The sequence below is a fragment of the Ylistrum balloti genome, unplaced genomic scaffold, assembly GCF_031769215.1.
Source record: "Ylistrum balloti isolate Yb309-2 unplaced genomic scaffold, AGI_CSIRO_Ybal_v1 Utg370050, whole genome shotgun sequence".
NCBI classification, from domain to species: domain Eukaryota; kingdom Metazoa; phylum Mollusca; class Bivalvia; order Pectinida; family Pectinidae; genus Ylistrum; species Ylistrum balloti.
In genome coordinates, this window is record NW_026782103.1 from 779,021 (window position 1) to 804,911 (window position 25,891).

At 34.9% G+C, this 25,891-nt stretch overlaps 1 protein-coding gene across 1 annotated transcript; it reads right to left on the reverse strand.

The window, feature by feature from the left end:
• Window positions 1-11,654: 11,654 nt before the first annotated feature.
• LOC132549226 (trichohyalin-like) lies at window positions 11,655-21,743 on the reverse strand. Its single transcript, XM_060213141.1, has 3 exons — window positions 21,693-21,743; window positions 18,320-18,644; window positions 11,655-17,554 (listed from the first exon to the last, which is right to left on the reverse strand). Exons 1-3 carry the CDS (start codon window positions 21,741-21,743, stop codon window positions 11,655-11,657), a joined length of 6,276 nt encoding a protein of 2,091 aa, XP_060069124.1.
• Between the last annotated feature and the right edge of the window lie 4,148 nt (window positions 21,744-25,891).

Sequence of the window (25,891 nt, forward strand, 5' to 3'; positions counted from 1 at the left end):
GACATACCTTTCTCTAGAATTTTGAAAATTCTCGCTTTCATCATACAAACATAGATTGTGAATAATTATATAAATTTCTGTTTTTGGTTACTCATGAATAACCTAACCAAATAAACTATGTTAATTTATAAATCATATAGATATCAAACGATGGGGATTTTTATTTAAAATAAAAAAAAAAAAAATACTTGTTTCTAATTCACATTGTAAGATTTGTTAACCAAATTCCATTATAATACTCTTTAATTTAATGTCACTTTTTGTCTGTCTTTTATACATCACCTGTAAATCTGTCTTTACTGAAACAGAAATAGAAATACTTAATAATACTTATATAATCAAAAACTTCATAGTTGTCAAATGTGTAAGGTTAATCTTGGTACTAATGGTCCAGAACTCTTTCACGGGATTGAATTTTGCGCAACACCCTCTCTAGCCGTGTAACATTAGCCGTGCACCACCCTCTTTAGCCATTCACCACCCTCTTTAGCCGTGCAACATTAGCGTGCAACACCCTCTTTAGCCGTGCAACATTAGCCGTGCACCACCCTCTTTAGCCGTGCAACACCCTCTTTAGCAGTGCAACACCCTCTTTAGCCGTGCACCACCCTATTTAGCCATGCACCACCCTCTTTAGCCGTGCAACATTAGCGTGCAACACCCTCTTTAGCCGTGCAACATTAGCCGTGCACCACCCTCTTTAGCCGTGCATCATCCTATTTAGCCGCGCAACACCCCATTTAGCCGCGCAACACCCCATTTAGCAGCGCAACATTAGCGTGCAACACCCTCTTTAGCCGTGCACCACACTCATTAGCCGTACAACACCCTATTTAGCCGTGCAACACCCTATTTAGCCGCGCAACACCTTCTTTAAAACACTTTAAAGATGTTTGCTGGGTATTTCACTGTGTTCTATCCAATAACACACTAGCATCATTCGCAATGTTTATTTTCTAACATACTTTGTATATCCAATTTACATCATATGAATATTCATGTAAGGTTAAATCGTCCAGTGTGACCGGTGAAGCGATAAAACATAATTAATTATTCTAATTTCCTGCTTAGTGGTCAGGAAAATCCGGGGGCCCCTTCAAGCCAGTGATCTGAGTCGGAAACTATATTTCTGAATAGACAGATCATTATCTGCTTCTAAATTAGAAACTTTCTCTGAGAAATGTCCTCTGTTGAGGATGTTATCAATATAGTGTTGATGTCGTCTGATTTTGTAAATATTTTAAATAGAAGCAACTGCAAGATGTAGAAAATTCATTTTTGCTATGCTGAATCAAACTCTAAAACCGATAAAGAGGTACCATTTGTCAGTGTGTAGTCTTCATTGGGACTAAAATATTAAAACAATACGGTCACCAGTCTGAGGTTTTACACTACACAGAGAAAAAAAAGAAAAGACAATTTCACGTCTTCTCATTCCTACACGCGCTTACACCTGTTGACGTGATATTATCATTTACGAGTAGCCTTTGGCAATACCGTTTCACTCCCGCCGTCTCTGTGTTTTACTTTGTATGGCTGTTCTTTTATCCTCCCTGTCAAATGTTGATATATCAATTGACTGTTATGACGCTTTGCTCTCAATAAGATGACAGCATGTTTGTTTGTGATCGATCTATTTATACCAATACAAATTGACCTGATACGGTCTCGGAATTTTGTTTCACTTGAACCAAAAACAAGTATAAACATTTCGTTTTTGTAACACATCGTTAAACGTGACAAGTAATAGATGTCATATACATTTAATTTAAGCAGGTAATTTAATGAATAATTTTACACAAGCTACCGATAGAATACTTTTAATGCAAAACAGAATAAAGACGTTATAAGTGATCTGTCAAATATGAATTTCAATAATACACCTGATGCAATTCATCACACACCTCTATAGTTAATTTTCATATCTCTATTTTACATAAACTGTTTTGGAGTTGCCCTAGAATATGAATCGGAATTTCAATTCCCGAAATCCAAAGAAGTCGTTATAAGCAAACTGAATACTGTGTTTTATATTCAAAACTATATACTACATTTAGTTAGATACAATACCTTTCTATAGTTTAATGACGTAAGTTATCCTATGACAACTATTGTTATCTATAATAATCATATTTTGTGGTGTCTAAGTACAGGTACGGATATACACTATGGTCGATCTATGATTTAGATTTACGGAAATCGGTTGACTTATTGCTAATGTGACCAGAAAGTGTAAAGAAAACTTAAAGTGACCAATAAAACGTAAATACAGTTCGGTTAAACTTAACCATCAGATACATCATTTGTCATATAAAAATTTTAGTGGACACCGTCAGCTGTCTTACAACACCGTTAAAGTGAAGCTAAGGGAGGTAAGTATCATAGATCAGAACACATGATCTAAGATCCAGTAGTACCGAAAATGTCTATCGTCAGTTTACTGACGTCAAGCTTCTAAACATTTTTAGTTTATTTAAAAACAATATGGGAAAGAAAATATACGTATATCTTATATATATGGTTCTGGATGATAAGCATTTATCAGACAGAGTTGCTGTGAAAACAGAACGATCAGAGCATTTAGGTATTATACGCGAGACATGCATCCTGTCTTCGTCATTGAAAGGTGGCCTGGACAAAGGGATGTTATTTGTAAACGAACAAGTCATAAGAATTATTGTTATAAGTATTCTTATCTACTATGCGTTGTACATTATTCTAAATAAAACAACTTAAGGTAACATTGCACGTAAACAGCACATTTTGATATTTTAGAATTAGATACAGCAGAGCTAATTAACACCAAACAATGAAATAAACGGCACCATACAGCTATTTCGTCCTTCTAGGACTTTCCAGTGATGCTACATCGTACAGCTGTTTCGTCCATCTAGGACTTTCCAGTGATGCTATATCGTACAGCTGTGTCGTCCTTCTAGGACTTTCCAGTGATGCTATATCGTACGTCTGTTTCGTCCTTCTAGGACTTTCCAGTGCCTTCTAGGACTGGTTTGTTTTACTAATAGCTTATTGTTTAAATCTAGTAGGTGACTGAATTTCAAACATATTTTATTGTGATAACCATCAGCAACAGGATTAGGCAGTAAATATTTAAACATTATTTCAGACTTTCCCAACACAAATAATAATTAAAGCATTCGGTAAATAATTAGGTCATGAATCTAAGCATATAAAGAAATGTTTACTACAAAGTTACATTTATCTCCGATTTATTAAAGATAGGAATACTAGCCTCATCATTCAATATTTTGTTAAATTTCCTGTCTGCCAATTTTTATTTCAGAACGTCAAAATGTTAGTTTATTCAGAAATGTCCCACAACTTAAATGAGTTAAAAGCTTGAACGCGGATTTTAGCAATCTTGAGCGAGGAATATGTCCACTACGGCAAGTTTGATAAATAATAACATTATTAAGTAAATTTGTATATTCAACTTTATATTATACATAATAACACTATTAAGTAAATTTGTATATTCAACTTTATATTATTTATATTATACATAACAATATTATAACATACATTTGTATATTCAACTTTATATTATACATAACAATATTATAAAATACATTTGTATGTCCAGCTTTATATGATACATAATAAAGTTATTAAGTACATTTGTATATGCAACTTTACACAACACCTTTGACATGGCGGTAATTAGACATTTGTTCTGTGTTGTTTATATAGTGACAACACTACTACATCAACCGTATAACCTCGGGATTTATCAACAACGTGACTACCAATGACAGCTTGCTGAGATTTAAAGATATGAAATACGCTTACCTACAGCAACTAAATATAGGTTATAATTAGCTCGAAAGGAAAAAATGGATAAATTTCCGGAAAGTGTTTATGCATCATGGACGACAGCGGTTTAACGGTTTTAATTAAATGCAATTTATGGATAAAACGTGAAAATATGTAGACTTTCACCCTTGAGCGTTTTTTTATTGGTTGTGCCAATAAGAAATCGATAGTGATGTAACAATATGGACAAGCACGCGACATCGTGAATTGAAAATGGCGCAACAATATGTCTGCTTTGATTTTTGTCATTCACACTTTTTTTAGATAACAGACGGGCGAGTATTCATGAAACCGTTCTCATGCTCAAGCATGAGTTTTGTGCTCAAGCCTTATGTCTTGTTTAAGTTAAAAATGAATGAATAACGCTGATATTGTCGAAGATTTTAAAACAATTTTGAAAGGACTTCAAGACAAATCTATATTCAAGGTTTAAATTTGATATTTGTATTATTTTATATGATTTAGGTGAATTATAAAAAAAAGTTTCTTAAGCACAAATTCTATGCTTGAGTATGAGAATGGTTTCATGAATACGGGCCCAGGATATTTAATTTTAGTTGATGACAAACTTGGTTCATCAAGCGTGTTAATGCCACCGTCAGGACAAGTGAAAAATACATATAACTAAATGTGTTTATAGTATTAATGACCTCAGTTACCGAGTTGAATTTATATTATTTAAACATATTTTATTATCAATAGCAGATAAATGGACCAGTGTTAAGTTCTAGCAACTTATGAACTCTTCTTCATCAAATTAAAAATAATTGATATATTGCACGTGACATATATTTATACTATAAACATGAAAAAACGCAATTCGGAGACGTACAATTGTAAGTTAAAATTATTTTGTCACACGGAGGGAACGATGGGAAGATAGGATAGAAAAAATAGACACGAAAAAGAGATAATATAGATTTTATTGTCTTTATATCAATATGCATATGAGGTTAATATAATAATTATGCTAATTTTTTGTTTTATAGAAATTGACAAGTTAGAAATATTGATGGACAAGCCCCGTTGTGTTTCATGAAGGGCGTAATGGTGAATTATATAACTATGAGGAGAAAGTCATTATAAGGCATTGTCAAAGTAAATGTAAGTTGGTGCATTTTCTAAATATATACCACAGAGAATACAGACATGTCAAAAAATCTTACTTCAAACTCACAGTCAATAAAACTAGGACAAAATATAAACAAAAAAACAAGATAACGCTAAAACTTATGAAAAAGTACAAGGAGAATAAAATCACGTGTTTCTGAAGATCACATCGATGAAACCTGTAAAGTAATTTTTGTCAATTAAACTAAGCAATATCTCGTCCCCGAATGTTAACAAGGTGATCGTATACTCATAGATATCGGAGGATATAGAAATAACATAAGTCCTTATGAATATTCATAAGCATCTACGTAGACTTCGCTACGAGCTCTGCGTAGTCATATTATATATATATACATGTATATAATACAATACCTTAAAGTTTAGGAAAATAAATGGGAATGATTTCCTTAAGTATTAAGCAAATACAGAATTTAACTACAGACACATTTCCAAATTAGTTTGACGTCGGCTAGTTTTTTTAGGGTTTAGGGTTATGGTACAGATCATGTTTGCTGTATATCCCTCGTAATGTTTTGTAACCTTGTGAAACACATAGCTTTTACTTAAACATGTGACACTAACTCCTTCCCTTGTAATGTATGATTTTAATGAAATAACAGCCATATAACTGTCACTATTTCGAAAGAACGATACATCAGAAGGTGTTTTATTTGGAAGCAAAAACAAAATTAATTCACAAAATTTCAGGTAATCATACAAGCAAACGAGGTAAAATTATTGTTTTATAGTTATAAAGCGTTAGGTTGTTTATAAAACTTAATTAATTCTAGATTTATTTTAAAATCTAAATATTACGATAAAGTACCTATTATACAGAACAATGTTTGAGGTAATTTCAGATATTGCACAAATTTTCCAATATCGTTAGTGTATAATTACATTGTCACATTCCTAGGTTTGAAGATGACGGGAATATGATAAGACATGCCAGTTGTTCGGTGTAAGAAAGACAGATTTCAATAAAAAAAAAACCTAAATTATATCTCCCATTTCCAATTTAAATTTCAATGTACGGAGATGATATAACGTAATCTCTTTGTAGAATTTATTTTACATAATTATATAGCATAATTTTCCTTTTTGAATAAACATTTAACATTTTCTCCTAAGAAACTACGGTGTTTTTTTCTGCTCGTTGTCAAATCATCCAATGATTACATATTTAGAAGGGTCGGCTAAAGTAATCGTTATTACAACCTGTATCCCCCCTCGCGGGGTGGAGTCGTCTGTCACGATATTCAAATTGTAAAAGATTGCTCCTGGGCCTAAAATTATGACTTATCCTGTCAATCGTTCGCCATGTTGTACAGGTTGTATGGGGCCTGAAAAGTTTTTAATGAATGCTATTTGTAATTTTGACGTAATAAAGGTGCGTTTTTAACCGTAATTCTTTTCCCTGCCATGAAGCACAATAAAATACTGAAACAAGAGGAATGTATAGTGTTTAAATCTAAATAGTATAAGATATGTGTTATATAGATTATTGTGCTTGACAGTTTTTGCTTACACCTAGTGTAAGAGCTTGGCACACATGTAGCTACAAAGTGTAAAGGGAGATAACTCTTTATCGTGAAATATCATACATGTAGTCTATTCTTACAGTGTTACTATGGTGTTCTGTTAGTTATCATTTATTAAAGAGAAAATTCTTAATATCATCTATCACACCTGGTAATTACATAACATTCATTATGGGATATTTAATTAATACATTTACAATGTTGCCAGAACTCATTATCAAAATATGATGTACGTGTTAAAGGGTTTGAATATATATCACAAGAGTATAAATAAAAAAATACATTTATTGTATATGTCCTTTTTTAAATAATGATATCGAGTTTGTTTTAAAAAACATATTCAGCATATTACAAAACGCAGACAAAATACTTGAAATATGTAAACATTGTAATTTGCTATTATTGATATTTCTTTAACAGCGATAATCGTTTACACGATATTAGTCAAAATTACTCGAGTTTTTTTTTTTTTTTTTATAATTTTTGAGCTTTAAAGGTGTGTTTTAGAATAACCATGTTGCCAGCGATGTGCCACGAGAAAAGCAACATGAAAGAAAAAAATTCGAACTCAATCAAAACGACGTAACACTTAATCATGCGCGAGACTATAGCGTGTTCTGTGATATTATATGCCGAATGGCGAATTCCAGTCTGTTGTTCAAAGAACAGTGCCGTCATTCTGAAACATTTCATTTCTTTATGTCCGATTGACCAGTGGTATCTTTGTTACAAACTGATATAACCGGTCTTGTTGTCAATAATTGTTTTGAAACATATTAACCTTTTTAGAGTTTCTGAAGAATTAAAGTCTATTCCATATTTTACAACCATTTCCGAGCTTGTTCTGTACATAAGACTTCTTTATGTGTTTAACATTTCGTATCCCAGCCCAAACCTCTGATTATGTTACATCTAAATTACTGTGTAGTGATTAGCTCACCATAATCGTATCTTCTGACGTATATTTGAATTTTAAATAAACCTAATGCATTAGGAGATAATTTGTGAGTGTCAGACAGACAGCAAGCGTCTTTAATTAACCAAATCATTGATAACACAGCTGTTAATTATGTCCCCATTCCAAATACAGTATGAATAATTACATTCTGGTAATATAAATCATATTTAAAATTGAAATTAAACAACATATTATTTTTTATTTATGTTATCCGTGAAACACTGCTTCACTGTTATCGTTTATTTTTTTAATTAGCACCTTCAACACAAATTATCATAACATTTCGTCATTTTTATATCAATACTTTTAAATATGAAATTTGATTAATGGAATATTAAACATCAAGATACCTTTGTTTTTCATTACTGTATTTGTCTTTTTCATTTATTTTTAGTGTATATAAATATTGTGTTGATATGTACAAATGACGATACCTTTGTTATATAAAGAAATGTTAATGAACAATTTTGAACTCAGGGAGGGACATCGATGTATTCTTTTTAAAATAGATGATACTTCCTCCGCGAAAACTTATACCACTTTTTCAAACGAAAAAAATAATCAAGAAACACGAACGAACGTAATGTACGAACGGAAAAAAAAAACCAGCATAATATAGATTTGAGGCTCAGAAATATATATAATTATATATATATATATATATATATATACAACATCCATGGTTATTATCTAATATATATATACAAAATTGTATCTAAATCCATACATGATAATTTTAATCTGAATTGTCTTATCAAAAACCGATATCTTCTATTTTATATACTTATTTCCATATTCTTTGTATTGTTAAAAATTTAGTAATTTTTAACATTTTGTTCTTAATATGATGACTAAGATTTTAAGATCGATAGAGAAAATTCAGTTCAATTTTATTGAAGTATTAATTTATGAGTTTCGTCAGCCATACCAGACCAATTACAATGAACTCAGACAAATGTAATTGCAATCATATACAGAATATATGCATTATGTTTGGTGAGTCATTCTAACATACGTATGACAGAGATACAAGTTGTAGTACAAATATCTAATATATAACTGCATTGTTTAACGTCCTCTTAACAGTCAGTTCCATACGAGGACAGGTGTCAAGAGTGGACACCATCGGTACGGAAAGAAATCAACAACAAAAGAAACAAAAGTTCAATATTATCATTAGCGTGATAGGATGGTGCTTGTGGGGTGAACATATCACACCGTACCCACCAGGGGGCGCTTAGCTCCTATCTAGAGAGGAGTACAGCAGCTCTTACTTAATTGAAAGTTGTATGTAAACGCAAATCGGCGCCGTGTAGCTTAATTTTGAGGTAAATTGTTGCATGACCTTCACAACATCTCGCGGTGTCATTTGTCGTGAATAGTTACTACCAACGGAGATTTTTTTAAACATTTTGGACGTCAAATTAACAGTATTGTCAAAACATTATCCCCTTCAATGGAGGGCGCTCTTTATGTCGATGACTGCATTGTATACTATCGATCTAAGCGTATAAATACTATCGAAAGACAACAACAACAATGTTTGAATCGACTGCAAATTTGGGCAGATGAAAATGGATTTAAATTTTCACAATCAAAAACAGTTTGCATGCATTTTTGTCAAATACAGCAACAACACGACGATCCAAATCTATTTCTTTGTAGTGTGCCCATTCCGGTTGTTGAGCAAACCAAATTCTTAGGTGCAATATTCGACAGGAAATTATCGTTCCTTCCACTTTTAAAATACCTTAAAGCCAAATGCCTTAAGGCACTGAATATTCTAAAGGTTGTGTCCCACACTGATGTGGGAGCTGATAGAAAAGTTTTGCTTAGACTTTATAGAGCTATTATTAGATCAAAATAAGACTACGGTTCCATTGTGTATGGATCTGCTTGATCTTCATATCTCCAAATATTGGACACTGTTCATCACCAAGGTCTCTGGCTCGTTCTCGGAGCTTTTAAGACCACACCTACAACAAGCCTCTATGTAGAGGCTAACGAATCATCACTATATAGCTGTCGAAATTAATTGGCTTCGCAACACACCATTCAGCTAAATCCTTCAAATCCTGCTTTTTCACTTGTATTTGATCCAAAATATAAAATCCTGTTTCAAAACAAACCAAAAACCATTCCACCGTTCGGTATTCCGATTTCCACTCTTTTACAAAACACAAATATTAGTATTGACCAAATTCAGTCATTTGGAACGATAGAAATTCCAGCATGGCTCTTGAATTCAACTAAAGATGACTTTTCACTTCATGAAATGGTGAAATCAGACACAGAAAGCTACACCTTTCGTAAATCCTTCTCGAATTTGCAATTAAGATATAAAACATTTCTACATTTATATACTGATGGATCAAAAGACAATGATAAGGTTGCTGCGGCCACGGTTACACAAGATGAAACATATGGATGCCGGCTACCGGACAACGCCTAAATATTCAATATATCAACCTCGCCCTTGAATATGTTCAAACAAAGTAATGAGAGCTGTTATCCATTCAGACTCTCTTTCTGTTCTACAAAGTCTTAGCAATAGCAATATCGAAAATATTTTCATTCGTTATACATTAATAGTATTTCAGGCACTCTCCTTCAACATTCCCATCACTTTTTGCTGGGTTCCTGGGCACATGGGAATACCAGGCAATGAAAATGCAGATCGTGCCACAAAAGAAGCTTTATCGATACCACCTGTTGTTTTTAAAATTTATTTTGCTTATTTCAAACCATTCATCAAACAAATAAAAGCTCAGTGGCAGGAGGAATGGAGTCAATATACATCTAATAAATTGAATGGTCTCCAAGCTATAGAGACGAAGTTGTCCTTGTTCGCCTTAGGATTGGTGATACATACCTTACACATTCATATATGTTGAAAGGCGAAGATAATCCTCGGTGCATAGGATGTGAGGAGTCATTCACCGTTAAACATTTTTATTGTACTGCATTGACCTTCTGTCTATTCCAGATTTTTTTATCGGTCTTAAACCTCTTTTTGAAACCGTTGAGATTAATAAAATTCTAGGTTATCTGAAAGATGTTGGTCTATATCATAGATTATGACGTTACCATTATAATCTTTTTATGGTAAAATAACCATATACGACTTTTGCCTTTTAGTTTTTTTTCCTTTTTGGATCGCTGTATGAAAAAAATAACTCTCTATGGTTTTCCTTAACTGTACTTAGAACATTTGTCTTTACCAGAGCGTAGCTTTCCTGATACTGGAGTTTGGGAATGAAAATCAGTGACCTGACTGAGTTATCGTTCTTTTCGTAAATGTTGCCTTTTATCTTCGGATGGCTCGAAAACCGAAAGCAGTACTCCAGTGGAGAAAAGACTCGCGTAAGCAGTTTGAACAATATACGAAGATATCAAGCGTCTGGTTGAATGAGACTAGAATTACCTCCCTTTTACGGTTCACGTTGTGTTCAGCGCTTACGTGATATCGACGAGTTTCGACTTCATTCATGGATATTTTTTACGCATTCAAAGAATATTTCAAATTTAAACTAACAATGGTTTGCGGAATATATACTAATTCGAAATTAAATATTTTCACTGTACAAACACCCTGGTATCAGAAACATATAATAAAACCATTCGTAAAGAATATAGTTAATATCTGATGTGATACGACATCTTGATAAAAGATACGAAAGTACGGTATAAATCACAAACGAATCAATACTTGAATTCAACTTTAGATTTTTATTTGCGCGACATAAATCCCTATTATATCTATTTGCTTGTGTTTTAGCCCTTAACCCAGTTTCGGTAGTCATGGTTACAGATGCAATGATTTAGCAAATACTGCGTTTGTTTTATGACTTGTCTTTTATATATTATGTATTCATTATGTGATGTTGTTTTAGTGGGGTTTTCCTGGGTACTCTGGTACCTCCCATTGTACGACCCCTCGCGTGCTTCCATTCGGGCCAACAACAGTGATAAATATAACTTGGAAAAGCTTTTTATGCAATGGTTGTGAAATAAATAATGTTGTCTATTTTTCAATATTTTATGTAATTCAATACAGGATGGAAAAGTTTGTGTGATTCTGCTTTTCAGCTATTGGTGGTATTTACTAAAAGGATAAAATGTTGAGTACAGAGTTTTTATAGATTATTGAATCTGGGTAGAATTATTCGGATTTGGTCGTATAATCTAGCCTCCTATTCCAGCGTACATTACTTTGCTGTTGCAATCTGAACATGCATGGCTATATTACCGTGACCAGTAGAAGGGACAGGAAATGTGAGTTGACGATTGTTAACATGATAAATTCCACCACGAGTTTGACTTTTGTTTTCACCGTGTTGTTTTAATACCATTTGTTTGTGTGAGTTCTCGTTATGGCTTTGTTGTAGATGTTTGTGAGATCGATCGTTATGATGTTGATGAGTTTGTGGTTGATGTTGAGACAGATCTAGTTGTTTGATACTACCATGTTGTTGCTCGGGTGCTTGTGTATGGTGTTGATGAGTTTGCGGTTGAAGTTGAGATAGATCGAGTTGTTTAACACTGCCGTGTTGTTGCTCGGGTGTTTGCTTATAATGTTGATGAGTTTGCAATTGATGTTGAGATAGATCGAGTTGTTTGATTCTAATGTGGTGTTGGGCGGGTATTTGTTTATGATGTTGGTGAGTTTGCGGTTGAAGTTGAGATAGATCGAGTTGTTTAACACTGCCATGTTGTTGCTCGGGTGTTTGCTTATGATGTTGATGAGTTTGAGCTTGATGTTGAGAGAGATCGATATCAAGTTGTGACTGTTGCTTCGATTTTTGCTGGTGTTGCTTTAAATGTGTTTGTTGCTTTTGCTGTGATTGTCCCTGATTGACAGAAAATTGGTTTTGTATCTTAATGTGATCAATACCAAACCGTTGCCGTTTCTTTGATTTCTGTTGTTGATCGACATGATTTATTTGTAGCTGCTGGAGATGATGTTGCTGTTGACGTTGTTTTTTGAAATTACGTTCTTGAAGTTGTTGTTGTTCGAATTGTTTTTTATTTTCAATGGCTTGATGAAGTCGATGCTGCTGTTGTTGAGGAGATTTCTTGCCATTGATGATTTCTTGTTGCTGATCAATATTGATATTTTGATGCGGTTGAGGTTGATTAATATCGTATTGTTGGTTTGAAGATTGTTGCTGTTGTTTAGGTTCCTGATGTTGATTAATATGAAGTTGTTGCTCCTGTTTTGAATGGAGATGTGGTATCATATGAAGTTGTTGGTGTGGAATTTTTAACTGTTCTTTACGAAGTTGTTGGTGTGGAGGTTGATGCTGTTGTTGTGTTTTCGTATGAAGTTGATGCTGTTGTTGTGGCTGATGTTGTGCTTTCGTATGAAGTTGTTGCTGCTGCTGCGGTCGCTGTTGTTGATTAATATGAAGTTTATGCTGTTGTTTACGTTGCTGTTGTGGGTGTAGACCTATATGAACCTGATTCTGCTGAAGTTTGTTTTCATTAATTTGTTGTTGTTGTTGTTCTGCATGCAATTTCAGTCGCTGTTGATGAATAAAATGAAGTTGTGGCGGTGGTTGAGGAACCTGTTCCGCTATATGAACTTTCTGGTATGGAAATTGGTTGTCAGATAGTTTTGCTTCTTGTTGATTTCTCTGAAGTTGTTGGTGTGGAGGTTGTAATTGTTGCTGTTCTTTATGATGTTGATAGTGTGGATGCGGTTGCTGTTGATCTTTATGAATCTGAGTGTTTGTAGGTTTTCGTTGTTGTTGATTTGTATGAATTTGTTCTTGTGGAGGTTTTTCCTCTTTTTGACCTGCATGAAGTTGTTTTTGCTGTTGTTGCATGATATGAAATTGTTGCAGCTGTTGTAGTTGATGATTAACTTGTTGTTGTTGTTCTACACGAATTGTTTGGTGTCGACGTTGTTGTTCTGCATGTAGTTGATGGCGTGGAGGTTGTTGTTGTTGTTGTTGTTGTTGTTGTTGTTCTACATGCACTTGATGTCGAGGAGATTGTTGTTGTTTTTGTTCTACATGCACTTGATGTCGAGGAGATTGTCGCTGTTTTTGTTCTACATGTAGTTGATGGCGTGGATGTTGTTGTTGTTGGTCTACATGCAGTGTGTGTCGAGGTTGCTGTTGTTCTACATGCACTTGATGTCGTGGAGATTGTTGTTGTTTTTGTTCTACATGTAGTTGGACGCGTGCAGGTTGTTGTTGTTGTTCTACATGCACTTGATGTCCTGGAGATTGTCGCTGTTTTTGTTTTACATGTAGTTGATGGCGTGGAGGTTCTTGTTGTTGGCCTACATGCAGTGTTTGTCGAGGTTGCTGTTGTTCTACATGCACTTGATGTCGTGGAGAGTGTTGTTGTTTTTGTTCTGCATGCAGTTGATGGTGTGGAGGTTGTTGCTGTTTTTGTTTTACATGCAGTTGATGGCGTGCAGGTTGTTGTTGTTGTTGTTGTTCTACATGCACTTGATGTCCTGGAGATTGTCGCTGTTTTTGTTCTACATGCAGTTGATGGCGTGCAGGTTGTTGTTGTTCTACATGCAGTTGGACGCGTGCAGGTTGTTGTTGTTCTACATGCACTTGATGTCCTGGAGATTGTTGCTGTATTTGTTCTACATGTAGTTGATGGTGTGGAGGTTGTTGTTGTTTTTGTTCTACATGCACTTCATGTCCTGGAGGTTTTTGTTGTTGTTGTTCTACATGCACATGATGTCGTGGAGATTGTCGCTGTTTTTGTTCTACATGTAGTTGGACGCGTGCAGGTTGTTGTTGTTGTTCTACATGCACTTGATGGCGTGCAGGTTGTTGTTTTTGTTCTACATGCACTTGATGTCCTGGAGATTGTCGCTGTTTTTGTTCTACATGTAGTTGGACGCGTGCAGGTTGTTGTTGTTGTTCTACATGCACTTCATGTCGTGGAGATTGTCGCTGTTTTTGTTCTACATGTAGTTGATGGCGTGGAGGTTGTTGTTGTTGTTGGTCTACATGCAGTGTGTGTCGAGGTTGCTGTTGTTCTACATGCACTTGATGTCGTGGAGATTGTTGTTGTTTTTGTTCTACATGTAGTTGGACGCGTGCAGGTTGTTGTTGTTGTTCTACATGCACTTGATGTCGTGGAGATTGTCGCTGTTTTTGTTCTACATGTAGTTGGACGCGTGCAGGTTGTTGTTGTTGTTCTACATGCACTTGATGTCCTGGAGATTGTCGCTGTTTTTGTTCTACATGTAGTTGATGGCTTGGAGGTTCTTGTTGTTGGCCTACATGCAGTGTTTGTTGAGGTTGCTGTTGTTCTACATGCACTTGATGTCCTGGAGATTGTTGTTGTATTTGTTCTGCATGCACTTGATGTCCTAGAGATTGTTGTTGTTTTTGTTCTACATGCAGTTGATGGCGTGCAGGTTGTTGCTGTATTTGTACTACATGCAGTTGATGGCGTGGAGATTGTTGCTGTATTTGTTCTGCATGCAGTTGATGGCCTGGAGTTTGTTGCTGTATTTGTTCTGCATGTAGTTGATGGCGTGAAAGCTGTAGCTGTTGTTGTTCTGCATGCAATTGATGGCGTGCAGGTTGTTGTTGTTCAGCATGCAGTTGATGGTGTGGAGGTTGTTGCTGTATTTGTTCTACATGCAGTTGATGGCGTGCAGGTTGTTGCTGTTGTTGTTCTACATGCAATTGATGGCGTGCAGGTTGTTGCTGTTTTTGTTCTACATGCAGTTCATGGCGTGCAGGTTGTTGGTTTTGTTCTACTTGCAATTGATGGCGTGCAGGTTGTTGCTGTTGTTCTGCATGCAATTGATGGCGTGCAGGTTGTTGTTGTTCAGCATGCAGTTGATGGCGTGCAGGTTGTTGTTGTTCAGCATGCAGTTGATGGCGTGCAGGTTGTTGCTGTTGTTCTGCATGCAATTGATGGCGTGCAGGTTGTTGTTGTTCAGCATGCAGTTGATTGCGTGGATGTTGTTGCTGTATTTGTTCTACATGCAGTTGATGGCGTCCAGGCTGTTGCTGTTGTTCTGCATGCAGTTGATGGTGTGCAGGTTGTTGCTGTTTTGCTGCATGCATTTGGTGTCGAGGTTGTTGTTGTTTTTGTTCTGCATGCAGTTGATGGCGTGCAGGTGGTTGCTGTTTTGCTGCATGCATTTGGTGTCGAGGTTGTTGCTGTTGTTGTTGAAACTGAGGATTTTTATCAACATCCTGAATGCTTTGTGACAGCTGTGACGATGGTGACTGTGTCTTTCGATGATGGTGTTCTGTATTGTGTAGTTCTTGATATTGTTGCTGAAATTCATTGATGATAGAATGCAATACATTATGGAGATTTCGTATCTTTTCAACAATATTGCTGTTCATAGATGTCTTGGATACCGATGGCTTAACGTTGCTATTTGTGTGTTGTAATGTCGTAAGAGATTTTGATTGTTCTGATACCGGATTTTCGAACACGTTCGATTTTATGTCATTCTCTCGGGCTTCGTTTCGGCCTGGTGATGTTTCAACGTTGAATGTGACTACTTTACCATTAGGATCGTGTTTTGGTATTGACAAAGTGTGCTGCTGCGAGTTCGAACCCTGTAATGTTGTCTTTTGTTGTTTTGAATTTTGTTGCAACATTGGACTTTCAAAATTATCAGTGATGATACTATTTTGTGGGTCTAGTGATGTTTCTACATCAAATGTAACTGCATTCCCATTTGTATCATATCTCAGTACTGATTTAGTATGTTGATTCTGAAATTGTTTCTTCTTTTGATGCCCCTGTTGTTTCACAGCATGCGATTCTTCTCCTTGTTGTGATATCGGATTTTTGAACACGTTAGCATTGATATCTGCATTTCCTGAAAATATCCCAGCATCTGGTAAGGTTTCCACGTTAAATGTTACTAATTTCCCCTCTGAATTGTACTTATGTACTGTTTTCTGAACAGGAACAGACAGTATCCGATCATCTATTTGTCTAACTTCGGTATTCACAGATTGTGAAAGCTGTGCTGTATCCGGGTTTGCATTTTTGCGAGGCTTATCTGGAGAGGCAGAAAGTGACTGAATATTTCCTATTTGACTAGATGACACTGAAAAGCTTTTAACAGCTTCCCTGTTGGTAACGGTGTCACCAGGTAGACCTAATTCTTGTTTCTGGTTGTTTAATGCTGTTCCTTTTCCACTAGCTCTGGTGGATGTCTGTTCTATGACAGGCACGTCAGCTTGTGTAGATTTCATTGTTGGTTTAGATATCTCCGGCGTCCTTCTGGTATCAGGAAGCAGTTGTTGACTGTTGGATGAATTGTCCACATTCATTGAAACTATTTCTCCTGTAGAACTTTGCTTAGCATGAAACATCCGCGATTTTTGCTCATGTTTATGATTTGGTTGTAATGTTTCCGGAACAACTTCTTTATTTGATGTCTGAGGGAAAAAATTTGAAATTGCGGTAGATTTTTCCGAAGGGGGTCTCCTTGGTACTTTTTCATGAATGCCATTTTGTTTTACAATCGATTTAATTTTTCGGTTACTGTGTTTCTTGTGTTCTGTTGGTCGTGGTGTTGGATTTTTTTGCACTCCTAACAACATGCGAAATAGTGTGTTATATAATCGAGAAGAAAATCTTCCACTGGTACGTCTCTCAGAAGGAAACAACTTGTTCATGGAATTTAAACCAGATTTTCCAACCGGACTATGAAATGGAAGTTCGCTTACATCCTTCATATTGGTAACATCAGAACGGCTGCCTTGCATATCAGAAGAAATTTCAGACTGGCTTTGCCCTCGTTCATTTGGGAAAAGTTCCTGCAGTAATAGTTCTGGCTGTTGCTGATTCCGACTAATACTATGTCCAGAGCGGGAAATATCAATGTCGTATTTTGTTTTAAGTTTGTCTATAGTCGCTTTGATAACACGTGACATTGTATCTTCTGATGAAAACCTGCTCTGTCGTTTTAGGTTTGATGTCAGATTCTTGAGAAGCCCGCCAAACTCGGTATAGATTACATCACCGGAAGTTGTCTTAATTGCTGTTACAGTTGCAGTTGGTTTTGATTGAAACATTGGCGAATTCATCGCGACGTCTGTAAGTAGTCGGCCGTTACTAACATCCGGGTTACCGTGGGTTCCCATGTCAACTAGAAGAAAAAAACATATACTGATATGTCAACAGAATCTTAGTTAGAACTGAACTTCGGTGAAACCATGCGCAAGATAACGATTTACACTGAAAAGGGATAAGGAGAATAAGACCATGTGTTCTGGGAGGGTATGCGTCCTCTGCTTCATCGACGACACCCACCATGTAAATCTTGGTCAAGTTGAAATTAAACATCACTTCCGAGTCCTAGAAGTACTAAACAGCTGTTTGATGCAGTGAACTCCACTTTTTCTAACTTCAAATTTGAATTTAAAGGACTTTTTAACACATGTGTCTTTTGTACCAATACTGTTAGTATAAAGCAGAATATATATATATATAACGTATTTTTCATCAGTGCTCCTACATATTATATCGCATAACATAAAACAAGTAATACATTTGTAAGGTGCTATTCTTGTTCATTAAGATATTTCATGGTGATTTCAAGGATAACAAATACTATAACCTTATACTGTAAATCTTATAATTTTCACGGGTCAAAATTTTCACGATTTTTACTCAACACGATTTAACCATATTGTGCTTTTTTAATTGAAATTTCGCGATCTGGACGTAGAAAAACATCTATTACGCAAGTGTCTCGTTATTCCACAGATTAGATTTTTCAAGATAAGTTTAATGTAAAGTAAAATAGCAGAAAATATTATCCTCACGAAAATAAGTGGATGTACGTTATATAGTTTTCTTCTTGAATTGGATATCGGATTACAATATATATGTTCTACTGCTGGTCAAATACCTGAACCATGTCCACCGATGATGCGTTCATCTGTCTGTTGTTGAATAAACTTACCGATCATGCTTGTTGCGGGATCGACGAAAATTGTTTCTAGATCACTCCTAACCTCTGTGGTGTTGCCGTCTCCGGGATGTTCGCCTCCAGATGTCGACATAGATGTCGTTAAGAGTTTCTCAGTCTGTGGTATGGGGTTTACTTGGTCTAAAGTGACAGATGAAACAGTCTCATTTGTACCATTGGATGTCGACGAGGTCTCATTAATAGTTGTAGTATTTTCTTCTCTGACTCTCAACGTTTTATGGCTTCCATGTATACTGTCGGTATACTATAAAGATAACAATAAATAAAAAGGTTAACATAATCTTTCAGCTTCTTTAAAGTAAGACATGCTGATTTCAATTCATGGATAAGATTATCAAGCTGCGAACACGATTGTTGCCGAGTGATTGCCAAGTTAATAATCTTTTTTCAAGTTGAAATTATCCTACCTATATTTCCGTCAAGGGGAAAAATTATTATTCATGTTTTGCGCTCCTGTAATACAATTCTACACATGATATTTTGTTATCTCCTGGTATTGATTGTAAAAGTGACGCTATTCAAATTGATGTCACTTTACTGTGTCGTTAACGCCATATAATTGTCCTGAATACTCTGCCCCCACTATCCTAAGATGTGACAAGTAAATATCACTTTCATGAAATTACCTCTTCACTTATGCACTTCTGCATTTCCAGTCACATATTTTACGCCGTTTATGTAGATATGAATAAAACGATAAGTACTTCTGTATATCCAGAACTGAATTTAAGGAAATGAAAGCATTTATGGGGAAAGCATTGCACGATATCATGATCAGTTTTGAGAAAAATAAGCTGGATGACAGTACATAGGTAAACGTTTGCCAAGAGTACAATGTCACGGTGTTGAAGACTTTTTGAAGCACATGTTTGCTGTTTAAATTTTTTTTTTAGAATATGAAAATAGTTTGATTTTACAATAATTAGAACGATATTTGTATATATTGTATATAATGATACATGTATGTACGCTCCAGATTTGCAGTTGTGTGGTAACTCTTTGACGGGAAAATACGGAACCCGGTTAGTGAAGTATTATATGTCGTGTGATTTATTCTGGTAATCATAGACTACTTATAATTCTCCTCTGTTTAATACGGGCTTTAACGTCCTCTCCACAGTCAGGGTCGTATGAAGACGGATGTCAACAAAAGCACCGAAAGTTGAAAACGAAAGACAGAAAGAGGAAGACATGAAGGATTTGAAAAGTGTTTCGAAGAGGATCTAAGTCCGTCTCACCAATGTACTCGTTGTAAAGGACAACTACATAGGAGATGGTGTTGTGTATCACTCTATTGATCGTTAAAATATTCAAATAAAATATGTCATTGACATTTATACATTCCGATGACGTCACAATGTGTTACAGTGTTAGAGAGTACCTGTACCAGCTGACAAGTCAGCTACAGTTAGAATTGTTAAATGTGGTTGTTGGTTTGATTATATTAAAACTGACCGGACAGTGTTAAATAATATCAAACAATAACAAATTTAAATTGTATGACATTTTGAGATGCAAGTTTCATGTAAGACGTCAATTTTAGTAGATTGTTGTCACGATCGGTTGTCATGATAAATGTGAGGGCTAAATATTTATATTGTATATCGAGGTCGAAATAATCAATAAACGTTAACTAGATATCCCACATACATCATGCATTGGATGGAAGGGTGGCACAGTGATAGCGCAGTCGTCGTTCACCGAGAAGTCTGGGGTTCGATTTCCAGAATGGACGTGAAAAGGTATGGAGGTTACCTGCTGACCACCTGGGTACCCCGGTTTCTTACCCAATACCACCCCCGCGCGCTTTGATCTTTGCCATCAAGAGTGATTAATATAAGGCGATAGCTTGTTTCGAAATAATTAAAAAATAAATGAAGTTTATATCTAAAATGACAACAAAATCAACATAAGCGGAAAAGACAATATAGAGAAGTAAAGATGACAGGAAACAAAATTAATAGACACAACAGGAAGTGAGGAATTGTCGATACAAACCGAATTGGAATTATATGAAACTAGTAAACAGAGAATTTTGAAGTACTCACCATCAAAATAATGTATAGAATGCAGATGTCCAAACGTATCCAGCAACACATGGGGCATTTCTTTTTCTCCATTATTTTTCTGATCGGTGCCACTACAGTACACTGTAACTGTTCATTCTACACTGTAACCCTAATTACAGATCAAATCAAACATTTAAATTGATACATTTTGTTTGTGATTTGCATGCGTCAATCTGTCAGGGTGACAGAATATGTCGTTAAGCATGAATATAACAGATCGGTTTATCATTAAATTCTCTTGATTAAGTAAGACTTTACGTTTCAATTAAATTTTAAATTAATTTATTGTGTAATGACAAAGTCAAATATTGCACCTCTAGACAGTAAGTAATATATCAATGCATAACAGGAAATATATGGTAGCGTAGGTGAAGGTTAACAAAATTATAACATGTATTTCATGACAGCAGACCAACTTTTAAAAAAGAAAACAAAAGAGCAGAATAACAGTATGGGCTATTGTAGATATCGATAAGCCCTGGAGGCAGTTCGATTCATTAGTTGACTCATCTATATTTATAGATCAAACATTGCTATATATTCGCGTGTCCTCTGTAGAAGCAGATCAGTGATAAACGCTATGAACGCATTGTTCAAACAGGGAACTCATAACTCTCAGAAACATTACCTTCTTTTGAAACAGCATTTCTGTTCATACTTTGGAAAAAATCTTTAAGGTTCATTGCCCTGCATGCAATATTGTACATTTGTTGACTGGTTTTGAGGTCAACACGTGTTTTGTTATACCAGAGGACTAAACTGTCCATGACGGCAGACGACATGTAAAGTGGTAAACATCGGGCCGGAAGTTGACGTAATCAATGACGAAGTAACAACCGGAAAGTACCGAACATTAATAAGCTGTCACGTAAGCAGTCAGCAGCAAGATGTTGATCAGTAACCGTAGTTTTGAGGCAAACATCTGGAATTGCAGATTAATTCATTACAGAAAAGTATTAACAGTAAAGGTATAACAATATGATTTATCAACCTGAGAAAGAGATATTTCCTGAGACAGAAAGTTGAGAGAGATCTCACTTTCTTAGATTAAAATGTCATTATAGTCACCGAAAAACAGGTCGATGACCGTTTTATTATATAACCTCTCCCGTATGATTTCCTGTCATTTGAGAGCGGGAACGTCAAAGTCTCTACTTCTATAAAAAATATCATAATGTTGCACCTAATCGATAATTTAATATTGTTAAAAATTAAACAGTTACCATTCTTGTCTCAATAAGATTGGCAAAAACACATGCAGCCATTAAGGCCATATCGCATCGCGCATACGCGGATTTGTCGCTCCAGGCGAACGATCTTCTTTTTACTATAAATTCTATCGTGGCATTTCAGTAAAATATTAATACATCGTTTTGTAGACAAAAATTCCAAAATGTATGCCTTTGATCAGTAAATTTTACATTTCTCCGTTACAAATACATAATTAAAAAAAAACTTCAGATGAAAATTAGTTATGTCAATCTTTAATTGAAACTTACACATGAATATTCTTCATAGTCTTACAAATGTTTTTAACAAAACGAGTATTTTGACGACTTCAATGTGAAATAAAAACAAAATTTGTATAAATTTCCAAATGTATGCCTCTGGCTATCAAGTATAGAAACATTCCAACACAATGATATAACTTTGACAAATCTGAATTAAAAAGTAGTTGTGTCATTTTTAGGTGAAAATGGAACATTGCTCTCACTATGTGAAAATCAACTATCATTGGAGTTTAAATCAATGTTTTTTTTTTTATTCAATTATCTATAGTCTACATATACTTTTCTCCTTATATTAAAATGATTTAAGAAATATGTTAAGGTGTAATGCTAAATCACCCATCATAATAATTCTATTTATCTATATATGTTTTAGTGTTGATTGAAGTAAAACTTAATTATTCAATATCAGTCATTAAAAATAAAATCCAAATATTTAGTTTAATATCTCAGTCATATGAAGATAGGGTGTGAGAAACACAGGTAAATCCCAGGTAAAAATCCAGGAAGAAAAGGATAGCTTACATGAAACAGTATCTAACTGCCTTGCCATTGTTTCCTAAAACAACACGATCACGTTGTTAAAAATAATGTTGTCAGTAGGAGAATACCCATTCTATATATTTCATTCGTATATATGCAATGCTACGGAAGCGTATTCAGGCCACGTTGTGTTTTATTTTAACACGAAATTTCGAGATAGCATCTCGAAATTTTGAGATACTAACCCGAAATTTTGAGATAGTAAGTCGAAATTTCGAGTTAGTAATCCGAAATTTTGAGATAGTAACCCGAAATTTTGAGACAGTAAGTCGAAATTTCGAGATAGTAAGTCGAAATTTCGAGTTAGTAAGTCGAAATTGTGAGATACTAACCCGAAATTTTGAGATAGTAACCCGAAATTTCGAGTTAGTAATCCGAAATTTCGACTTACTAACTCGAAATTTCGACTTACTATCTCGAAATTTCGACTTACTATCTCAAAATTTCGAGTTGCTATCTCGAAATTTCAAGTTAAAATAAAACACAACGTGGCCGGAATACACTTCCGTGCAATGCAGTTTCTACGGAAGCGTATTCCGGCCACGCTGATTTTATTTTTAACTCGAAATTTCGAGATAGTAACTCGAAATTTTGAGATAGTAACTCGAAATTTCGAGATAGTAAGTCGCAATTTCGAGATAGTAACCCGAAATTTCGAGATAGTAAGTCGAAATTTTGAGATAGTAAGTCGAAATTTCGGGATAATAACTCGAAATTTCGAGATAATAACTCGAAATTTTGAGATAGTAACCCGAAATTTCGAGATAGTAAGTCGAAATTTCGAGATAGTAACTTGAAATTTTGAGATAGTAAGTCGAAATTTTGAGATAATAAGTCGAAATTTTGAGATAGTAAGTCGAAATTTCGACATAGTAACTCGAAATTTTGAGATAGTAACTCGAAATTTTGAGATAGTGCAGTCTCAGCCGAAACGTAGATCAGTCTGGGTCACAGAGCTGAGCAGAGCTGGTAAGTCTGTTGCAAGTATACTTGGTAATTATTTTGAAAGAGTCATATAATTGACCTCTGAGTTTATAAGAATCCAAATATTTGTGCAAATGTATTGATCTTCATTAACAATTTTTCGAGGCGGTATATACATCTTACGTTAATTAAGTATTTGTAGTAAAACCTAATTACATATAATCGTAAAAAAAATAACAGAAGGTTGGACCACCCTAACCCCTTTCCCTACCCCACCACCTGCAATTTGATTATCATATACATCTATGGACATGACATGACTTGACATGTAGATATGGCCTACATAAAGTGGGAGTGGAGGAAGAGTCTCTGGTCAAAACTGGTATAATAAAAGTACTAAGAACAGCAAAGTGAGCTTATTAAGTGGCTACTTCATGGCTGGTTTGAAAGCAACAAAATACACAATATTTTTTTTCCGCAAGCTTATATTTATTTTGCGCATGTATTCAAGAAGCATCAAATGATGACTTTCTCGTGTACTTATATAATTCGAAAAACAGTGTTCGGTTGCATCGTTGGAGTCTACTTAGAGTTTGTAGAATATGCGGCATCCACCATCCATCGTGGTTTACATCACTACAGCGGTGAGAAGATAAAGAAAACACGTCAATAAATATAATTGAAATATATTAAATGTGATTTGGTATGTTAGTCAGTTTTATCATACCTTTGCACCTTTGCAAACGTTACTCTGTATGAACGTAATACCATAATGATCAAGTAAGATAGAATTTCGTCACATAAATACAAGCATAAATGAACAATTAATCAGTTCGACTGGAAAATGAATTACAATACATCGACACTCCTGAGGTAATCTACATGTACACATCCCAAACCATTACTAGCGTCTATCGATCTTACATGGACATGATAACACAATAGAAAAACAATGATATGGCGTCATGTCACATTTTTGTTCCTTATTAACTGATTTGTTCAAATATAAACCAATCTTCGGTGCGCTTTTTTGACTCATGTAAATATTTTCAATACTTTGGTGTTATATTTTCATGTAGGGTGGATTATTCGACACTCATAAACATACTCTAAAGTTATATTGTTTGATACATTTAAGGAATCATGACTGAAGAAGAGAAGAAATACTCTCATATTGAGTTTCTACGAAAAAGAGGTGTAGACGAAAGTCTGATAAAGGTTCTGGAAGAAGAAAAGGTACGCTAAGAAACTTTCTTAATACTGTAGATCGAACTATTCTGCTTTAGAGGGTATCAATACTAAGACTCGGTTGTACATGTTGTTTAACAATACAGGAAGATTTTGCGTTATGTATTTGTATTCACTCTCTACATAAAATTACCATATAAAGAGTATACATGTAAATCAACTACAACCCTGATACGTCCAACTGATGAGTTATAGTCATTTTCTAAGTCATAAGAGGGGGGGGGGGGGGGGGGGGGAGTGTGTAGAAAATGTCTTACTCCTTTGGTTGTTCCCAGTTGTTGTAGAAAATACCAGGACTGATGCGTTTATTAACCAATCAGAGCATCGCAACATGAAATATGCAATACTGCAGCAAAAGTAATTGACGTCAAATGTCATTGAAGCAAGAATTGCATATTAAATAAGTGCACTGTATTGAAACATGTTTATCGTATTTTACAGTTAAATTTATACTTGTCATAAGATATAAAGAAGTTTTAAGTTTTTAATCCTCGCGTTGTTTGTGTCGGTATAATGAAAAAGTTTAAGTATTGTTATATGAGGATAATACTAGTTTCTGGTTCCCCGGGACTAAATCTTTTCCCCATGGTGTATCCCAATGTTACAACACTTATAACCATAATAATATATATAATAATAATATAATAATATATAAGTGTATAGTTCAATTTTAATTCATGGTAATTCTTTCACTAGAGTTAATGACGGAAGCCAGTTAGGGTCACTTGGAAAAAAGATAATGTCGTTATAACGACATAGTATCTCGTAATAACGACTTAACTACAGTCGAACCTCGTTAACTCGAACTCGACCGGACCACGAAAAAACTTCGAGTTATCCGAGGTTTCGAATTAACCGAGATTACAGGTTTGGTGCAAAGGTTGGTCAGCATAAATATAAGTGTTCAATTTGTCCCGTCACTGATGAAAGTTCGGTGAAACGTCATGTGAATTTGCAAAATAACTATTTTTTATCTATATTTCGTTCTGTTGTTCATAATTCGGTTTTTATAAATCTAGGCAAAAGTTTTGTTTTGTTAGTACAAGAAACCAAAGACTTATCGTCTATATGCTTGATTGCTGAACCTTGTGAAAGAAAAACGATACAACATAGTCAAATTTTCAAATTTTTTCCACTTTTTAAAGTAAACATTTCAGCATTACACATACATGGAATACATATTTTACACAACGAAAGAA

What these genes read in the sequence shown, in the direction of transcription:
- LOC132549226 (XM_060213141.1), bottom strand. Translation starts at nt 21,743, where the DNA reads ATGGCCTTAATGGCTGCATGTGTTTTTGCCAATCTTATTGAGACAAGA. An exon ending in ATCTTATTGAGACAAGAATG is followed by an intron (nt 18,645 to 21,692) that starts GTAACTGTTTAA and finishes TTATCTTTATAG; the next exon opens with TATACCGACAGTATACATGG. An exon ending in CATCGGTGGACATGGTTCAG is followed by an intron (nt 17,555 to 18,319) that starts GTATTTGACCAG and finishes TTTTTCTTCTAG; the next exon opens with TTGACATGGGAACCCACGGT.